The sequence below is a fragment of the Sinocyclocheilus anshuiensis genome, unplaced genomic scaffold (assembly GCF_001515605.1).
Source record: "Sinocyclocheilus anshuiensis isolate Anshui unplaced genomic scaffold, SAMN03320099.WGS_v1.1 scaffold955, whole genome shotgun sequence".
Classification (NCBI taxonomy): domain Eukaryota; kingdom Metazoa; phylum Chordata; class Actinopteri; order Cypriniformes; family Cyprinidae; genus Sinocyclocheilus; species Sinocyclocheilus anshuiensis.
In genome coordinates this window covers 1,292,792-1,312,948 of record NW_015546094.1, presented here as the reverse complement: position 1 = coordinate 1,312,948, position 20,157 = coordinate 1,292,792, and the positions used below count along the sequence as shown (strand labels likewise).

At 38.9% G+C, this 20,157-nt stretch overlaps 1 protein-coding gene across 3 annotated transcripts; it reads left to right on the top strand.

The window, feature by feature from the left end:
• The first annotated feature begins 474 nt into the window (after positions 1-474).
• LOC107700201 (leukocyte receptor cluster member 8 homolog) lies at positions 475-19,679 on the top strand. 3 transcript variants are annotated; one of them, XM_016501778.1, is made up of 15 exons: positions 475-758; positions 1,418-1,556; positions 1,656-1,793; positions 7,972-8,046; positions 8,153-8,318; positions 8,422-8,599; positions 8,743-8,913; positions 9,041-9,268; positions 12,441-12,605; positions 14,209-14,503; positions 14,678-14,779; positions 14,863-14,931; positions 15,008-15,137; positions 15,258-15,465; positions 15,546-19,679. In XM_016501778.1, exons 1-15 carry the CDS (start codon positions 718-720, stop codon positions 15,706-15,708), a joined length of 2,268 nt encoding a protein of 755 aa, XP_016357264.1. In that variant the 5' UTR covers positions 475-717; the 3' UTR covers positions 15,709-19,679. The 3 variants fall into 3 exon arrangements, with proteins under 3 accessions (XP_016357264.1, XP_016357265.1, XP_016357262.1); XM_016501779.1 differs by having other exon boundaries at positions 8,153-8,348; positions 8,500-8,599; XM_016501776.1 differs by having other exon boundaries at positions 8,153-8,348.
• The last annotated feature ends 478 nt before the right edge of the window (positions 19,680-20,157 follow it).

Below are 20,157 nucleotides of genomic sequence, written 5' to 3'. Positions count from 1 at the left end.
TAGACATCTGTATAAAATCCAAAAGAAAGTAGGATTTCAAAATAATGAGACTGGAAGTGACTTTAAAAGAAGAGAAGAAGTAATAATTGCAAGATTAAGATTAGGACATTCATCTTTAAATGGAAATTTACATAAAATCAGGAAACATCCTTCTGGATTATGTAGGTCTTGTGGCGAAATTGAAACAGTTGAGCATATTTTATTACAGTGTAGAGCATATAGGGCTAGTAAAGAGAGAGATGCTGGAAACAAAGATACAATCAGAAGGTGCAAATAATATGACATTAGAACTAATATTAGGTGATAGAAAATTCAGAAGAATGATAATACGTTATCTAATAGACACGGGAATCTTAATGAGAATATAAGGAATAATTGTATTCTCATTAAGATTCCCGTGTCTATTAGATAACGTTGGCTTGCCCACCGCCAATAAACGCTACAAGAAGAAGAACTTCCGGTGTCACCATCATCATCAGCCATTTTGTTTGAGGTGTTGACATTCAACTGCTGAGTTCAGCGAGCTAATGTAGTTGATATGGGCTCCGGTATATTCCTAATATCAACTGGAATTTGGTTTACTTAAGATATTCGATATAAACCACAGTTAAGCAGCCTTTGTACGCGACAAACCATTCTATATTAAACGTTAGAGCTATTATCTGACTCATATTTGCGTAGACTTTTCGGACGAGCTAACACGTTAGCTCTGGCAAAATGGCGGCGAATGCGGCACAGCAAGCTCCGACACCAAACTGGTAAGATTTCTACAGTTTATAAATCCTTCTCATCTTGAACGACTGATTTCTATAAATGGAAGCATTTACCAAACATGTGTGATGTAAACGTTTACGTTAAATGTCTATTGGGTTTTAGCGTTCGCTAGCCTAGCCGCTTTAACGTTGCTTTGCATATATGCAGAAAATTCTGTAGTATTGCAATCATTTTTATAACAACTTTGATAAATCGTTTTTTAAAAAACAATTTAGATTGAAGACGGCGCTGTTAACATGAATATTGTAGATCAAATTACATTTGAAAAGTTGTTCCACTTCGGAATTTGCCTTGCGTCTGTGAAGGCCATTTCTGCGTTTGGCCTGTGTATTAAAGGCCTGATTACTGGATAGATTGTAATTTTACCGTTATGGCAATTAATCAACATTATTTTAGGCCATTATCTAAGCAAGTCACGGTATGTGTAATAACTATGTGCATATCTTAATATAAAACTAACTTGCGGATTTTAAAATGTACAGATATTATAACGTTATATACTGGTTTCAGTTGTAGTCAGTTGTATTTGAATGTGAGCTGTGTTTTGTATGGATCAGGAGCTTGTGTTGGTGCCTGAAAATGTACAGAAAGGTTCTAGATAATATGGTGTAACCTAAGGTCACATTCACCCTGTCATCCACAGGCCGTATGGTAGTAATTCAAGCGGTGAAAGCAAAGTCCATGAGAACCCAGAATGGGAAAAGGCCCGACAGGCTCTAGCCTCCATTAGTAAAAGTCAGAACTCTACCAAGACTTCACCAACCAATCACACCACCCAACAGGTTAGTGTTTTTTATGAATAGTAGTGGTTTCTAGTTGCATTGCTTGTCTATGCCCATTTTGTGTGGGTACATGGTTGATTCTGTTTTGTTTTCTGTTAGACCGGACCTTATCAGGCAACAGACTCATCTGCAATGCAACAACAGCAGCAGCAATACTATCAGCAGTGGTATCAACAGAACCAACAACAGTATGCTGGTTACCCATATCCATATAACTACTACTACCCCATGCCTCCGGTAAATAGCTAAATGTGCTCCTTCATATTCTTATAGCATATACCTACAGTCGAACCAAAATTTATTTAGACACCTTCAACATTTCTCACATTATCTCATAGTTTATTTGCTATAGTTTAGAAAATGGTAATAAATATGACAAGAACTCAGTTATACTGTGTCAGAACAAATTCATCTTGATAATGTCAGATAACTTGGATAGAAAGGTATGTTATGGATTACAATCAGCTAAAAATTATTCAGCTGTTCAATTTAGTACACAATTAGATAATACCAATTTAGGTCAACCAATTACCAAGCAATGCTTAATTTTGTTCAGAAAATGTTCGCATTATAAATTAAAGAAAAAACACTTAAGCAAAACATAGTCAGGTCAAAGTGTCTGAATATTTTTTTGATCCCAAATTTTACTGGTAGTCCACTGTATGAAGAATTTTTGGGTATAATATATCACAGTTCACTTTATTTTGCTATCCTCACTTATATTTATTAACTATAGTGTCCTGCACCCACTAGTGAAAAAAAATAATATCTGGATCTGAATTTTTGGTTTGACTGTATATATATGTTTGTCCCAAGAACTCAATCACAAGTAGAAGTATATTTCTTAAAACATACAGTCTTGTTACTTTGATACTAAAATAAAATTCAAGTATAATAGCCTTTTTGCAGTATCATAGTACAGGGAACTGTCTGGCACACAGCTACATTTGAGCATGAGTATTTACGCTTATGCGTTTGGCAGATATTTAATCCAAAGCAATGTTCAGATGTGTCAAAATACACCTTGCTGTGTAAATGGTTCTTAGTAAATCTGCTGTTATTAATATTTGCCAAATAATATTGACAAAAAAAGAAATTAATTGCTTTTGGCTGGATAACATTAGAGCCCTTAAAGGGTTAGTTCACCCAAAAATGAAAATGTTATCATTAATTACTCATCCTCATGTTGTTCCAAACCACAAGACCTCCGTTCATCTTCGGAACACAAATTAAAAATAATTTTGATAAATTCTGAGAGCTCTCTGACCCTCCCATAGACAGCAAGGATACTACCACGGTGAAGGTCCAAAAACGTAGCAAGGAGATCGGTAAAATAATCCATGTGACATCAGTGGTTCAACCTTCATTTTACGAAACTACGAGATACTTTTTGTGTATACAGAAAACAATAATAATGACTTTATTCAACAATTCGTCTCCTCCACATCACCCTGGCACCATTTTGGACAGTATCCACTGAACGTAAACAACGTATGCTGTTCTGTGTCAGCTGTGCCATGCAGATACGTTATTTTCGTTCGAATCAAAGCGTAAACAGCGTATCCGCGTGGTGACAAGACGGGCCTTAATACACACAAAGTATCTCGTAGCTTCGTAAAATTACGGTTGAACCACTCCTTACTACGTTTCTGGACCTTGACCGTGGTAGTATCCTTGCTGTCTATGGGAGGGTCAGAGAGCTCTCAGAATTCATCAAATTTATTTTTAATTTGTGTTCCGAAGATGAACGGAGGTCTTGCGGTTTGGAACAACACGAGGGTGAGTAATTAATGATAAAATTTAAATTTTTTCATTATTGGGTGAACTAACCCTTTAAGTCCTCTACAGTTGAATGGAACGGAAGCTGCAATTCATTTTAATTTTGTGAATTTGTTGTGTTTGGAAATGCTTGAAGTAGCTAGTGTTTCATCCTCAGTCATTTATGGTGCTTTTCCACTGTGTGGTACGGCTCTATTTGCGTTTCCACTGCAGTTCAGTACCGCTTTAGAGTGGGCGGGATTATACACGTCATTGTAGTTGCACCGCCTCTACTGCTGGTGGTAGCCGTGTGCGGCCAAGAGCTGAGTGACCTCCTGAAAACTTTTTCTGCGTCTCCCCATCAAGCTCTCACTAGGTCTGATTTTAAACATATACACATTTAAATACACAATGCAGACATATGGCGTTTTTCCACTGCACAGTACAGCTCGGCTCAGCTTGCGTTTCCACTGTTTAGTACCGCTTTAGAGTGAGCGGGATTATAGACATGTCGATAAAACTTTTTCATTCCATGTCGTCCCATCAAGCTCTTGCTGGATCCGCTCCTCGGCTATCAACGAGAGGAACGTCTGTACTTCCTCACCAGACCACGAAAAAAAGGTGCGCTCATTAAAAACAGTTCCCTCGCTGGCTGTGCTGATTTAAATCTAGTGGTTCTGGTGTTTCGTGTCTCTAATTCAATGAATCGGGTAGTGACGATTCTCTCCAGCCAATCAGTGATCAGCAGGGTTTACACGTCACATTTTGATAATTTTGTACGTCTCGCTTGGAACCTCAGCCGAGGTGGTGCTGAAAAAAGTACCAGGTACCTGGGGCCGGATTCTCAAAACATTCTTCAGAAGAAATTTCTTCTTAACTGCCATTTTCTTCATATTTTTTTAACTTAAGAAAAAAAGTTAAGAATATTTTGTATTCCCAAAAATTCTTCTTATGAATATTCTTATTTTTTTCTTAAGATTGTTCTTAAGACAAAACTTAAGAAGAATTCAAATTCAGCGTTTGCTGTAGCAGCGCAGTCACACATACCGGAAGCGTTCGCTCGGACGAGAGCGCAAAACACAGCACAAAAATGAATGAAACCGATCGCTGCAGCTTGAGACAGGCAGTAACCGTTCAAAAACACGCCGCATTAAAAACGTGAAGCTGAGCGCCAGTCAAAGATGCAATGAAAATAGTGTGCGTGCTGCTTATGATTATTAGGGTAATCTGCTAGAAGTGCAAAAAGATGAAGTGTGAGTTTATCAGTGCGTCATGTATTCACTCAGATAAAGACTGTAATTTTCTTAAGAAAAAATTAAGATGTTCTTAAGAATATATTTGAGAACTTAAGAATTTTTCAAGAATTGCACTTAAGAACATTCTTACGAACTTCGTGGAATTTATCTTAAGAAATGTCTTAACTTATTTCTTAAGAAGATTTTCGTGAATCCGGCCCCAGGTGACCTGTAAATGTAAAAAACTGTTTCTATTGCAGTTTTGCAAAATATTCCTTTTTCGAATTGCCTGAAAAACCACCTCATGTGAGCGTAAAAACTTTTTTGCGATATATGGGCGTTTTTGCGAAATTTACGCGTTTCCATTAGGCGTATTTTCAATACGCAATTTCAATTTGCGCAATTTGAAGGGTAATGGAAACACGCCTAGTGAGTTTCTTCTAAATTGTTGATTTTTTCATCTCTTAGAAAGACAGTCTTTGCGATTGAATTATGCTTCATGCTTGAGATTTGAAGACATCCAGTTTTATTCCAAAATACACCACAGTTTTCAATGTGCAAAGTGCATGATATTACTGCATAAATTGTGTTCCAAAACCATGTGAACTGCCTGCTAACTGAGTAGCAACCTTCTAAGAGAACATTCTAATAGTAGGCTACACTACCACTGAAGTTTTTGTTTTAAAAAAAGTATATATATATATTTGGTCATATTCAGCAAGGATGCATTAAATTGATCATAAGTCATAGTCAAATAAAAATAAAATCTATTAAATGCTGAAAAAAATGACCATTTCAGTACAATCATTTCAGCTGTGATAATAGAATTAAATGTTATTTGAGCACCAAATAATGATATTAGAATAGATTTTTGAACAACTGATGTCACATGGATTATTTTACCGATCTCCTTGCGACGTTTCTGGACCTTGACCGTGGTAGTATCCTTGCTGTCTATGGGAGGGTCAGAGAGCTCTCAGAATTCATCAAATTTATTTTTAATTTGTGTTCCGAAGATGAACGGAGGTCTTGCGGTTTGGAACAACACGAGGGTGAGTAATTAATGATAAAATTTAAATTTTTTCATTATTGGGTGAACTAACCCTTTAAGTCCTCTACAGTTGAATGGAACGGAAGCTGCAATTCATTTTAATTTTGTGAATTTGTTGTGTTTGGAAATGCTTGAAGTAGCTAGTGTTTCATCCTCAGTCATGCTTTTCGCTTTTCCACTGTGTGGTACGGCTCTATTTGCGTTTCCACTGCAGTTCAGTACCGCTTTACGGGATTATACAACTAATGGTGCTTTTCCACTGTATGGTAAGGCTCGGCTCGGCACAGTACGGCTCGGTTTGCATTTCCACTGCAGTTTAGTACCGCTTTAGACTGGGCGGGATTATAGACATGTCGATAAAACTTTTTTATTCCGCGTCGTCCCATCAAGCTCTTGCTGGATCCACTCAATTCAATTCAATTCAATTGAATCTAGCGGGTCTAGTGTCTCATGCCGCAAGTTCAATGACGCAGATAGTGACGATTCTCTCCAGCCAATCAGTGATCAGCAGGGTTTACACGTCACATTTTGATAATTTTGTACGTCTCGCTTGGAACCTCAGCCGAGGTGGTGCTGAAAAAAGTACCAGGTACCTGGGGCCGGATTCTCAAAACATTCTTCAGAAGAAATTTCTTCTTAACTGCCATTTTCTTCATATTTTTTTAACTTAAGAAAAAAAGTTAAGAATATTTTGTATTCCCAAAAATTCTTCTTATGAATATTCTTATTTTTTTCTTAAGATTGTTCTTAAGACAAAACTTAAGAAGAAGTCTGATTAGCCTCCAACTCCATAACTGTCTGAAAGAAATCAAACACATAATGTTTAAATGCTTTTCACTATGTGGGTATGTTTACAATAGACAATAGTGAAAGAAAGTGTAGAATAGTGTAAAAGTCACTCTAGAATCAGATATAGTGTATAGGCACGTGGGGCCGGATTCATGAAACATTCTTCAGAAGAAATTTCTTCTTAACTGCCATTTTCTTCATATTTTTTTAACTTAAGAAAAAAAGTTAAGAATATTTTGTATTCCTAACCTGCTCTTTTATAATAATCTTTATTTTTTTCTTAAGATTGTTCTTAAGACAAAACTTAAGAAGAATTCAAATTCAGCGTTTGCTGTAGCAGCGCAGTCACACATACCGGAAGCGTTCGCTCGGACGAGAGCGCAAAACACAGCACAAAAATGAATGAAACCGATCGCTGCAGCTTGAGACAGGCAGTAACCGTTCAAAAACACGCCGCATTAAAAACGTGAAGCTGAGCGCCAGTCAAAGATGCAATGAAAATAGTGTGCGTGCTGCTTATGATTATTAGGGTAATCTGCTAGAAGTGCAAAAAGATGAAGTGTGAGTTTATCAGTGCGTCATGTATTCACTCAGATAAAGACTGTAATTTTCTTAAGAAAAAATTAAGATGTTCTTAAGAATATCCCCCCTCCACCATCCCAGACCACCTACAGCCCTAATGGTACCCTGCCATACAGCCCCACTGATTCAAACACTATGATGCAGGGCTACAATTCAGGACAGATTCGGCCAACTGCCATTTTCTTCATATTTTTTTAACTTAAGAAAAAAAGTTAAGAATATTTTGTATTCCCAAAAATTCTTCTTATGAATATTCTTATTTTTTTCTTAAGATTGTTCTTAAGACAAAACTTAAGAAGAATTCAAATTCAGCGTTTGCTGTAGCAGCGCAGTCACACATACCGGAAGCGTTCGCTCGGACGAGAGCGCAAAACACAGCACAAAAATGAATGAAACCGATCGCTGCAGCTTGAGACAGGCAGTAACCGTTCAAAAACACGCCGCATTAAAAACGTGAAGCTGAGCGCCAGTCAAAGATGCAATGAAAATAGTGTGCGTGCTGCTTATGATTATTAGGGTAATCTGCTAGAAGTGCAAAAAGATGAAGTGTGAGTTTATCAGTGCGTCATGTATTCACTCAGATAAAGACTGTAATTTTCTTAAGAAAAAATTAAGATGTTCTTAAGAATATATTTGAGAACTTAAGAATTTTTCAAGAATTGCACTTAAGAACATTCTTACGAACTTCGTGGTATTTATCTTAAGAAATTTCGTGAATCCGGCCCCAGGTGTTGTACACAGTGGAAATCCCCCCAAAAGTGAGCCCTACCGAACCGTACCGTGCAGTGGAAAAGTGCCATTAGTGCATGATGTCCAGCTTTTCTCTGTAACCAAAAAAAAACAGTAAGTAGGAGTAGTAAACAGTTTATGCTGCCTAGTTTTTTAAAATCTGTTTAATAAAAAGCTAGTACCACTCAACCCAACCATTACAGCTTTCCTATTTTGTGCAGTTTTAATATTGATTTCTTTTTTTTTTCTTTCTTTTTGTTCCCCCATCCAGTATGGAGGACCATATCCTCCAGGACAGTATGGTGTTCCAGGGGGCTACCAGACACCTGCTACACCCACTGGACAGGTATAGACCTCTAAATATAATTTTGAATTAGTGCTGGCCATGTATATGACCTAGTTTTTTGTACGTTTGAAGTATTTCACTGATTACCCGTTCCTCTCTTTTTCAGGCCCCTGCTATGCCCATGATGGAAGATCAGTCCATTCGGCCAGGGTACCAGGGTTACCAAACTCCAGCATATCAGCCCCCTCAGCAGCAGGGTCCAGGACAGGGCCTATATGGTGGCCCAGGCAGGGTGGATGCTAAGAAACCTAACAATAGCAATATGAACAAAGGTGGCCAGCAGCTGTGGCAACGCATGAAACGTATGTGTCTCTGTGCTTATGTGTGTACGAATTTTATTTATATCCTCCTAATGTTCTTTTTCTTCCCTAACAGAGGCTCCTGGATCCGGTGCTGTCAAATTTAATATACAAAAACGCCCATATGTCATGACCAATCAGAACTTTCCTTCAGGTGATCAGGCCCCTGGATTGGCTTCTCCCACTGCGACAAACCCATCGCCTGGGTCTGTTGCTGCAACCTCTACTACTTCCACAGGAGCCGCCCAAACTCGGTAAGTGTCCTGGGAAATATTTTAAGGTAAGGTAAATCATTAGATCTGTGCTAATTTAAATGCAAGGTATCATCACCCATATTAACTAAGTGATTTTTAAATGTAATTTAAAATCAGTGAAAACTTTTTTTTTTGTTTTGTAGGCCACAGGACTGGCCACAGGCTATGAAAGAGTATGTACAACGCTGCTTCACAGCCTGCGAATCTGAAGAGGATAAGGACCGAACAGAAAAAGTGCTGAAAGATCTTCTGCAGTCCAGACTACAGGATGGCTCTGCTTACACTATCGACTGGACCAGAGAACCACTGCCAGAGTGAGTTGCATCTCTGTTCTGTAACTTTCTACCCTTGGTTTAGTTCAGCATTCTTTGTTTAGTCCACTTCAGATCTGTTTTTTCAAACTATTAACTACTGGCACTAAATAACCACTTGCTTTATCAGTTTGAAGACAAAGCAGTCTCGCTGGGAGGCAGTTCCTCAGCGTTCTCAAGAAAATGCTATTGGGAGAGGTGGAGCCACCCGTGGCAGGCTTGGGGCCAGGTTGGGTAACTACAGAAATGTATTTTCTCAAAGAAGCCCCTCTTCAAGCTCCTCCCACTCATCCCGCTCCTCGTCACGATCCCCGTCACCTCACAGCCGACACAGGGACCGGAGTAGACATCATCGCAGGTAATGTGCAGGGCATTAATGTGCTTGATTAATAATCTAATAGTCACTTTTTTAGTATAAATATGAAAGGAAATGGAGATCAGTAGGGTTGGGTACCGAAACCATATTGGCACCCGGTACCTATGTAACCAGTATGTACTAGAACAGAATCAGAACGTAGATTTCGGTGCCAATTGAATGCCTGAGCGATCGATTGCACTATTTGTCCTCTGGTTCTCCGAAACAGACATAAGCATTATCACCAGCACCGCACGTGAAAAATAATTTCCGTCTGAGAAAATGCACGTAAACGCAAGTCGGAAAACTCTAATAATACAAATCCAACAAATTTGTCTAGTAACGTGAGTGTCCCACATTGTTCACACATTCCGACTTAAAAGCACAACTCGGGAAAAGTGACCATCCGAGGAGCGCATGAATGCAGTATTTTACACTTGCTCTGATGCCAGCAGGTAGCCTGCTGTTAGCTATCTCAGCTAAACACGCTTAAATTAAAATACCTAAAGCTAAACTTCCCTTGTAATGACTTGCAATAAGCATTTCTAAACCTGTTGTCCAACAAAAGAGAACATTATAAAATTTTTACTCCACAACACTTTTGTGATCTGATGTGGCTTCGTGTCACAGAATGAGGCAGAAAATGTTCTATACTGTAAAAAAGGCTATGTCGATTAGCAATGGATTATAAATATATTGAGCTAGTGAGCGACGCCTTGTGGTACCATAACAGAGAGGCACAAAATCACTTTCCAGAACATTTTCGTTCACTGTTCCTGGCTGGTGGAATGATTTTCCAACCCCTACCCGGAATGCTGATTCCCTGACAATTTTCAAGCGACAGCTGAAAACTCATCTCTTTCGTCACTATTTGACTTCATCCTAAAAAAAAACCTTAGTTTAGAGTAAATGGAAATATACTTAATTATGAAAATACCTACGATGGCTTGGATAACAGATAAACTATACATTGTCGCAGTTGATTGTTTATTGCCTTTGTTTTAGAGCCCTGCACGGGCCTTAAATTTAGGCCCTAGCCAGGCCCTGGCCTGAGACGCTCAGGCCCTAGCCCGGCCCGTGTCCTACAGCTTATCAGAATTACCGGCCCGAGCCCGTCTTTTTTCCCCCTTCTCCCAAAACCGCTTATACTACTGTTTCAGCTATTAAAGGGATGATATGATGCTATTTTAAAGATCATTATTTGGTGTACTTGGTGTAACAGAATATGTTGACATGCTTTAATGTTCAAAAAACACATTATTTTTCAAATACTGTACATTATTGTAGGTCCTCTATGCCCCGCCTCTCTCAAAAGCGTCGTTTTCAACAAAGCCCCTCCTTTGACAAGCGCAGTCTGCTCTGATTGGCCAGCTGATCCAGTGCATTGGCCGAACACCACAAGCACGCGTCGGAAATGTATCGCCCCTTACCATAATCGCAGCTTAAGCTTTCAATGTAAATATCAAGACAGTTAATAATGTCGTTAGTTTTACCATCAGTTCAAGCCCGAAAGGGCAACAGAGTCGCGTGACAGACACAGTGATGATGCAGTACACAAGCCACGGTTAAGACAGCTGACGTGCTATGATTTCTGATGGGCAGTTCACTCTCCTGTGATGTGACCCTGTTCCCCTCTCTCACACACACACACACACACACACACACGACACGTTACTCTGCGCTGCGCAATATGCACCAAGAGCTTGTAACACTCCAAAGAGAAAGGAAAACTTGAAATCACATCATATGACCCCTTTAAAATAGTTCAGTTTTGTATGTAATGGCAAAGTGATTATTTCGTTTCGTTTTTTTATTAAGTTAATTTAGAAAAACGTTTGGAGTATTTATTATTATTTTTTTCGTTAAATAGACGTTTTAGTTTTTTAAAGTAATGACCAAATGGCCAGCGGCAGACAGTGAGCTGATCATAGCCGAACCTAGATAAATGTGCGCTATATCCAGTAGTTTGTGCGGAGAGTGGAAGCTAAAGTGCGCTTTGCAGGACATGGAGGCAACTGCGCGATCACTTGAATTTTTTTCAGTGTAATCAACTTAAAATAGCTACGCCGTCATTTTTGCTCATAAAGGTAAAAGTAATACATCATCTGGAACTGTAAAGGGTCTACTTTTATTTGTGTGTACGCAATATCAACAAAACGTTGTGCTTTTATAAAATAAATAAAACAAACATGAACCGAAACTCAGCGAATACATGCCTCACAGACATGACAAATATATCTATCGAAAGCTTTAAATTACTACTTAGTGAAATAAAACAAATAGAAAACAAAAACTCTTTCATTATAATCATAATTCGTAAAGATGCACTTCTCTCTAAAGGCGCGTCTAATGAGGAGATGGCGAGTCAGGATCGACATCTTCATCCTAGCGACACCGACTCAGAAAACACTAGTTTATTAGTAAATAATTAAAATATCTCCTTACTATTTCCACCTGACACAGTAATTACTTTTGCTGGGGCTTTGCGGCAAGCTTTAGCCTATTGCGTGCATTTGAACGCAGAACTCTTCAGCTGCACTGATGGTACACGCTCTGCTGCTGGCCACTAAACACCGTCGAGCCACTCTTGACAGTCGCGGTAGCACGGTCTCGTGTTTCCACCAGCACGGCAATTTAAAAAAAAAATTTATCACTAATTGATGGATGTCTAAAATATAAAAAAAAATAAGGATAAGCCTAAAACAGGCCCGAGGCCCGGCTCGCGTCTGAACTATGATGTGAAAATTGGCCCGAAGCCCAGCCCTAGGGGCGTAAAAAAGTCGGGGCCCAACTGAAATGCAGGGCTCTACTTTGTTTTATCATTCAAAACATTTATATCTTCTGTTTACTCCGTTACAGAGATAGCAATGCCTTTGTCCATATAAGAGATTTATTAGAATGTCATGAATTCTGTTACTTCTGTGATGCATATGTGGAGTTTCTGCACAAGGTTGCCCTCTGGTGTCCATAATAAATGAAATAGACATTACATGTGTTTATAATGCTATTGACCATTCCTTCCTATTTTGGGAAAGAAAAAAAATATAAGTATCAGTTCAGGCACTGTTTAGGCACCGGTACAGTTTTAAAAGTATCGATTTGGCATCGGTATTGGAAAAAACAAAACAAACGATACCCAACACTGATTTGACAGATGATTGTGTTTGTCCTTTAGTGACTCTGGCTCTCAGTCAGACAGCAGCATGTCAAGTGATCCTCGACTTCCACTGTCCCGGCGGCAACAAAAGGGTGGCCGAGGCCGTGGGGCAGGAAGGGAGCGAGGTAGAGGAGCTGCGGGAGAGAGAGGCAGAGGAAGAGGCAAAGCAAACAGAGGGCGGAGGTGAGATATCATTGTTTGTACAACAAAAGTAAATGGCATTAGCAAACTTTAAACCTAAAACAGGCAAGAGTGGAAAATGATCAGCAAAAAATCATTTCATGTCACTTTTTATATCATCTGGACTTAAGTAAAACATTCAAAATAATTTTTGTAATATTTGATATATTTTGGATTTTTTTAGTTATCTCCCAGGATACGTTGCCCGTTTAGGGTATAAAAAAACAGCCCAAGTCATCAATAATTCTGTGATTTATTTGATGCAAACAAATATGGAATATTCAAAATATGCTGCATGTAGGACATGTCTTAAGTGTCCTAAAATTGAGGCATAGACATTTTTTGTATTTTTACATTTTTCACATTTTCAGGAGTGGACAATTTCAACCCTTGAGGTCCACTGTCCTGCAACGGTTTAGCATCATCCCTAAACAATCATATAATGTAATTTATGTAACAAAATATAATTTATGTAATCCTGAAGACTTTTGTCAGATTTTTCAGATATGTTTGATCAGTGTTGGAGCTAAACACTGCAGGATGGTGTCCCCCTAGGAGCAGGGTTGGACACCCCTGTTCTACCATAAAATGAGCTGTGTGAAACCCTGCAAGAGAAAAATCTAGTTAAAAATGCAAAGATGTAGTCTACTAAATGTAATATTATCTGTTTTACATGTAAATATTAACATATGCACAATTTTTAAACTCAAAATAAATAGAAAGGGGACTGTGTACAGGGGGCCTAGAGGCCAGGAAGGCCTATAAGGCTCTTCCCTAAGGGCCCCTAACCCTTGAATGTGATTTCTAATGAGGGGGATCTGCTCTCCTTGATGCGATTAATAACCCCCAACCACCCCCCACCCCACTTCTCTGAGATCTTTTTTTTTTTATTAAGGGGCTCCCCCTTGTATTTTATGTGATTTCTTTGACTTTTGTGTATTTTCTACACCCCCTCCCACCCCCCATAACCACCAAGGGGGAACGCCAAACCCCCTCGAAACACCCCACCCCACCCCTCACACACTCAGCACCCCATGCCACCCCAGAATTCACAATAATGGAATAACCAGAACTGGGGGCACAATTTAACTTGTGACACCATTCATTGTCAATATTGAGGATAATCCTTTTTTTATACCCTAATCAGGCAAAGTTTTTCAGGAGATATGCATATTTCAAAATGCGATTTAAAAAAAACAACACGAAAAACATATGACTTCATTTTCTTTGTCACCATCTCGAGATTGCATTTTTTTGCTGAAAAAAGTAAGATTAATATATGCCTACTTTCTATATTTTCTGAATGTCCAGCCCCATGGCTTTCTTTAGGTCAAACTGACAAAACGAGCACAGAAAATTTTATCGAAGTGATGTGACCCCCATACTCCAAACAACCTCAACTATGATAATGATAACAGTATTGGGTGAAAAATTCTTCCTCATGCCTCCTACAAGAGACTAAAGAATATGTAGGCCTATCTTGTGATACACGTTGCCTGTTTTAGGGTTAAGGAATGTGTTTATCGCATTTTGGTTAGTATGAAAATGTAGCCCCTTTAAAACATTTGTATTGACCTCATTAACCTTCTTTTCTGACTTCCATCAGGAATATGGAAGACCTCGCCAGTGGTATTGGTAAAAAGCGGAAAGGTGGTAATGCAGGGCTTGACTTTCATGACCCAAATCGAGAAGCGAAGAAGCAGAGCCGGGCAGCACGCTTCCACACTAAACTACGCACTGAACCCCTGGTGTTAAACATTAATGTTTTTGACCTCCCCAATGGCACACAAGAGGGACTGAGTTGGGATGAATGCCCCATAGTTGGCACCTGCCAGGACATCACCAAAAACTACCTGCGCCTGACCTGTGCCCCTGACCCTGCAACCGTCAGACCCATATCTGTGAGTGTTTTTCAAAGTGTTGCTTATCTTTAGAGATCTGTTTACTGGTTGTAGTTGTGTGGTCAGCACTGGATGCTGTGTATTGTTTGTAGGTTGTACTCAAAAAGTGGTATGTATTTGGTAAATTAAGTAGTTTATTTGAAGATTTGTATTGAATCTTCTGTTGTGTTTTAGGTGTTGCGAAAGTCCCTGATTGCAGTTAAAACTCATTGGAAGTCCAATCAGGATTACTTGTACGCATGTGAACAAATGAAGTCAATACGACAGGATCTCACTGTGAGTAATATTTACTAGTACCGCTTACCTGTCTCACATTTTTATCTTTTAATGTCTTATTTTGAATTCTTGTGTCATTCAAGGTTCAAGGTGTGCGTACAGACTTCACTGTGGAGGTGTATGAAACACATGCTCGCATCGCTTTGGAAAAGGTGTGTGCATGTAAAGTTAGCTTTGATTGAAAGGCTTTTTTCTTTTGTACTAAACCCACATTTCGACTGTTATCAGGGTGACCACGAGGAGTTCAACCAGTGCCAGACCCAGCTGAAGGCGCTGTATAAAGACTGCTCATCGGACAACGTGGGAGAATTCACTTCCTACAGACTTATCTACTATATCTTTACTAAGAATTCTGGAGGTATAAATTGCCTTTTTTTGTAGAATAAACAGTCAAGTTTTTACTCATTTTTTCAGTCCATTTCATACATTCTCAATCACACATGAAGTCTTTAATGCCTTTGCTAAAAATTTTTTATAGACCTGACAACCGAGCTTGTGTACCTGACTCCTGAGCTCCGTGCTGATCCGTGTGTAGCTCATGCTCTTGAGCTCCGTAATGCCTGGGCACTTGGAAACTTCCACCGGTTCTTCAAACTCTATCAGAATGCTCCACGTATGGCTGCTTACCTTATCGATAAGTTTGTGGAGCGTGAAAGAAATCTAGCGCTGAGGGCTATTCTTAAAACGTGAGTGCAGGTGCCAGGCAGAATGCTTACAAAATTATGCTTTTGATAATTTGATTTTTTTTTTTCTTTCTCTGTTGCAGGTTCAGGCCCTCTGTGCCGGTGGAGTATGTGCAGTCCAGCTTGGCCTTCTCAGATTTAGACTCATGTTTAGCATTTCTAACAGGGCTTGGGGTTACATTCACTCCCTCTGACCCAAGCAAAATAGACTGCAAAGTTAGCTCAGCCAGTCTTACAACTTTATAGTATGGGAAAAGGGTGGGGGTTGACCAGAGAATTGGCTTTTATAGAGCTTAAAAAGACAAAACTGTGGATAAGGGACCAGATATCTACACAACGGATAGACACACTCAGTCTAGAATTTATCATATTTATGAAAGAGAACTTTTTTTTTTAACTCTTGTAGAGTGATGGACTTTCTGACAGATGACACATACAGGGACTAGGTGCCATATTCAAGACCCAGTATAGCCTATTCACACAGCCCATTTAATGAAGTATCAGACAACCAGTTTACTTGCACACTATCCCTTACACCAATAGAAAAAGGAAAAAAAGGCAAAGATCTGATGGGGTTGGGTCAGCAGGTTATGTCAGGTCCCCACATCACGGAGCTCAAAAAAGCATTTAAGCTAACAGTGTTGTGTGTTCTCATGTTTCTCTCCCCTCAAGCAAACAGCCGCAAAGCTCAAGACCTGAAAGCGTCATGGTTAACCAAGAATATAATGTGAGCCAGTTGCCACCAACAGTGTACCAGGTCATCAAGTCTGTGTGAAGCCAAAGGATCCTTCTGCAAGGTTTTGGTCATCTTTAATAGACTTTAAAGCAAAGTGAGCATCAGTGCAGTCCTTCAAGCAAGAAGAGGATGGTTTGTATTCCCTATCTTTCTCTTTGCCTGAGATGTCTTCAGTGGGTCACTGGTGGAGGTGCTCTGTTAGATCTCTTGGCTCCCTTCATATCTAGGATCCTAATGCTGATAGCATGTAATATTTGGACTGAGCTATAACAAGACAACCACCGTTAAAAAATGCAGATTAGGCCCTGTTCCGTATTGTGATAAGTTCCGCGCCCTTCCCGCACAGTCTTCTCTCCCTCTCCTGCACATCATCAACACTCAAGAAGCTGGCCTTCATTAGTCAAAGATAACCTCCTAATCATTCCCCGACACCCAGGAAGCACAACTCAGTGACTCAAACTATTTCACTTCCACCCCAGCTGTGATCTGAACAGGGCCAACCATTCTAAAAGTCATCCAAGTCCACTTAGGGCGTTCATTCACCACTAGGTTTGACCACCAGCTTCTGAAGAGCGAAGTCCTCCTACAAAGCACCCCCCAGCATAGAAGGTCTCTAAGCCTAACATGCAGTCAGCCTGAGAAGCAAAAGTCATTCAGAAGGAAAAGCAAGCTCTGTTTTCCTTCACAGCAAGTTGGCGGCTCTCTCTTGTCTCCTCTTCAGATGATCTCCACTAGTCACCTCACTTCTACAAGGGCATCCACTGTCCTGCTGGGGTTTGGAAACGCATGGGTTTGTATGGCTCCTTAAGCTTTGGCCACGTCTACTGGTAATGGCTGGTAAGAAGGACTTGATATTTTGAAAGCGTGGTGAATCATCGTTCAGCTTGGGTTGAGTGAGGTGTTGCCACTGTTGAACAACGTGCTTGGATTGGTATCTTTTTAACCCTTCTGGCAGGTTGTGAATTTGTCATTTCTCATTTTAAAATGGGCCTAATACTGAATCCTGTTGCACTCCTTATCTGCAAGATTGACACCAATAGATCCATACAAAAATCTAAAGTATCTGCTCATTTTACATGGATATTACTGTGATACAGTAGTAAATCTCAGAGATTGATATGGTATCATGGTCTTAATCTAGCCAATGATTGAAGCACGAACACATTGTAGTAAAAACGTTGTACCAATTCAAAGTATTACAAAGTTAATCTAATGCTCCTTGATTTCTAATGGACTGTTTTAAAATTGAAGTTGCTACTTATACATCAATTTCATTGTAAATGAACGAGGAGCATGTGCACCAGCATTTTTCTTTTTGACTTAATCAGGTTTATTTAATGGTAAGATCTAGCATGGATAAGACTTGGGTCTGAAATATGTGTGCTTTAGCAAGATGTGCTCAGGGCCACTATGAGCAGAAAGCGTCCCCAACACCTTGTTGGTGAAATTTGTACATATTTGCTCATGTAAATAATGTGAGAAGTGTTTTTTTTTTTTTCCTTATGGTTACTTTGATTTCATAGATTATTTGTTTGTACAATGGTAAGTGTCGTTTTGAACTATACATTAATTTTGCTGGCAGTTTTAAAAGTTTAAATATAATATTTTGGGTGGTGAGCATGTGCATACTGATATGCAGTTTAGTGCATATAATTTTCATGTTCAAATTATTCTAAAGTTTCTTGTTCCCCTAGACATTAAATAAATTACGTTAGGAAGTAAAACATCCAATCCACACTCATGAAGGAGTCATGAATTGATATGCCAAATCTTTCCCTTGTTGATCATTACTTAATATTTCCAAGCAATTTTTGTCATATTTCTTTCCTTTGTTTCTTAAGTCATCTTAGCTTTGTGACTTCCTGTTTTATCATCTTCCTTGTTTCCCTGTTCAGCTTTTCTTGCTCTCATACCTGTAAAAATTCACTTGTTAGACACAGAAGTTTCCAACAATAAGAGAAAGATTTGGTTTAAGCCCAAGTTGGAGTTTTTTTGTTGTTGTTTTTTTTGTAGTTTTTTCCCAATGTACTAAAGTTGGGAAATGGTTATAATCAAATATTTCTAGCTCGTTTTGTTTACCTTCATCTTGTATTTGGTTGTATATTGTAAATGAATTCTTTGCTGATGCTGCTGGTTGCCACACTGACTTTGCTCTCCTCTCCTCCTCAACCTTCAACCCCTCCCACCCCTTGTTCTCCTCTCTCCTCCTGCACTCCTTCATTACCAGATTCTCTCTGTCTCTTCTTGCAGTCATGCACATTCGGAGCAAAGCAAGAGATGAAAAGGAGGGCAAAACTAATCCAGAGGCACACTGGAAAATGGGCATTGAGACATCAAGACATCAGCCAAATGAGATTCTTCATTGTGCCTGTTGTTGTCTGATGCATTTGTCATTTTGAGGAGAGCCTGGTGATTTAAATTTGCAATGTTTTTTTTTTTGATGCCTTTATGAAACCATGACAAATCCACCATGTCAGTCTGAAGATGATGTATGGTGTTTATTTTAGGAATTGCTCCATATAGTGTTTAGTAGAATTGCTGCTGTATGTTCAGGTGTGTCTTCTCTATTAACGTTGCTTTTTTCTCGAAGTGTATTAATAGGCGTTTTGTTTTGACTGCTTGGATTTTTTTTTGTTTTTTTGGCAATTGCTGTTTACTGCTGTATTTGGTGTTTTGTTGATGGACTGGGGTTTCTGATGTCTAACTTCTGAGTTTAATATACGCTGTAAAATTGCATACTGGACATACAGATGGTTAGACATTTTCTAGAAATCCATACAGTAATGTCTCTCAGGTCTTAAAAGCTCACTGCAGTTTCTAATGGTAATATTGATTGGCTGCCCATAAGGCCTATTACTTAAGGATTGTCCAAAGCAATGTTGATTGTCTCAAATGATACCACAGTTTTTGTTATTTCATGGAATGTATTTTTAGCCCTTGCTGTTGTAGTTGGTGTAATATTTTCACAGCAGTATTACTAACAGTCTCATCCCCTCTCTTCAAATGTTGCCTGTCCTCTTGCACTTCTAATTTCTTTAACGTCTTGTCTCTGCATCAGCTCTTTCTTTCAGTTCATATTGTTTTAGATTTGCCTCGAAGTGTTCTCTTACATTTTCAACTTTAGCCATTGACTCTTTTTGCTTTGTCTCATCTTTAATATTTTTTTTTTCAGCAATCTGTTCTTTCTGCATGTTCCTCTTGTCTCCCTCTTCTTTCCTCTATTGTGTTCTGTAATGCAATGTTGTGATTGGTTTATATGTAGTCAGTGCTTGGCAGTAAGTATTTCGATAGGACTGTACTTGCATCTGTTTTTTTCTTTTACAGCTCAACCTCGCAAAGCCCTAGTGGCTCTGCCCTAGCTAGAGCTCCATGTGTTCATATACAGTGGAGTTCATAGAGAAAATACTGCCGTTTGTAGATGCTGATCTGTACATAATGTACCTACTTTCTTATCTTGAGAAAATTAAAGAATTAAATCTGATGTTTTTTTTAATGCTACTAGAAACTAAGTCTGCAAACTGACAAGTTGCAAAGGTTTGCATGTGCTTCTTGCTCTGCTTCTCATAGTGATTTGTTTTAGCTTGTGTATATAGAATTTTTATTTATTTTTTACACACTAGGTTTTTCGCCATTTACAATCACACTTTAAATCGCACACTATCGCCCTGAGCTGCAATACAAGAATTTTGTCCAGTACGAATATACCATGCATTCTTTCATTCAAAAATAACCGTGAATATTAATACAGAAAATAAGATTCCTTGTAGTTCCGAACCAAGTAATCTGTAGGTTGTGTAAATTGATATGATACAGTGATTTCTGCAGTATAGATTACACTACTGTTCAAAATGGGTCAATACTTAAAAGGTTTAATTGTGGAAAAAGTATATATATTTAAGATACATACAGAAGATATTCTGAAGGATCATGTGACGAGTAATGAAAATTCAGCTTTACCA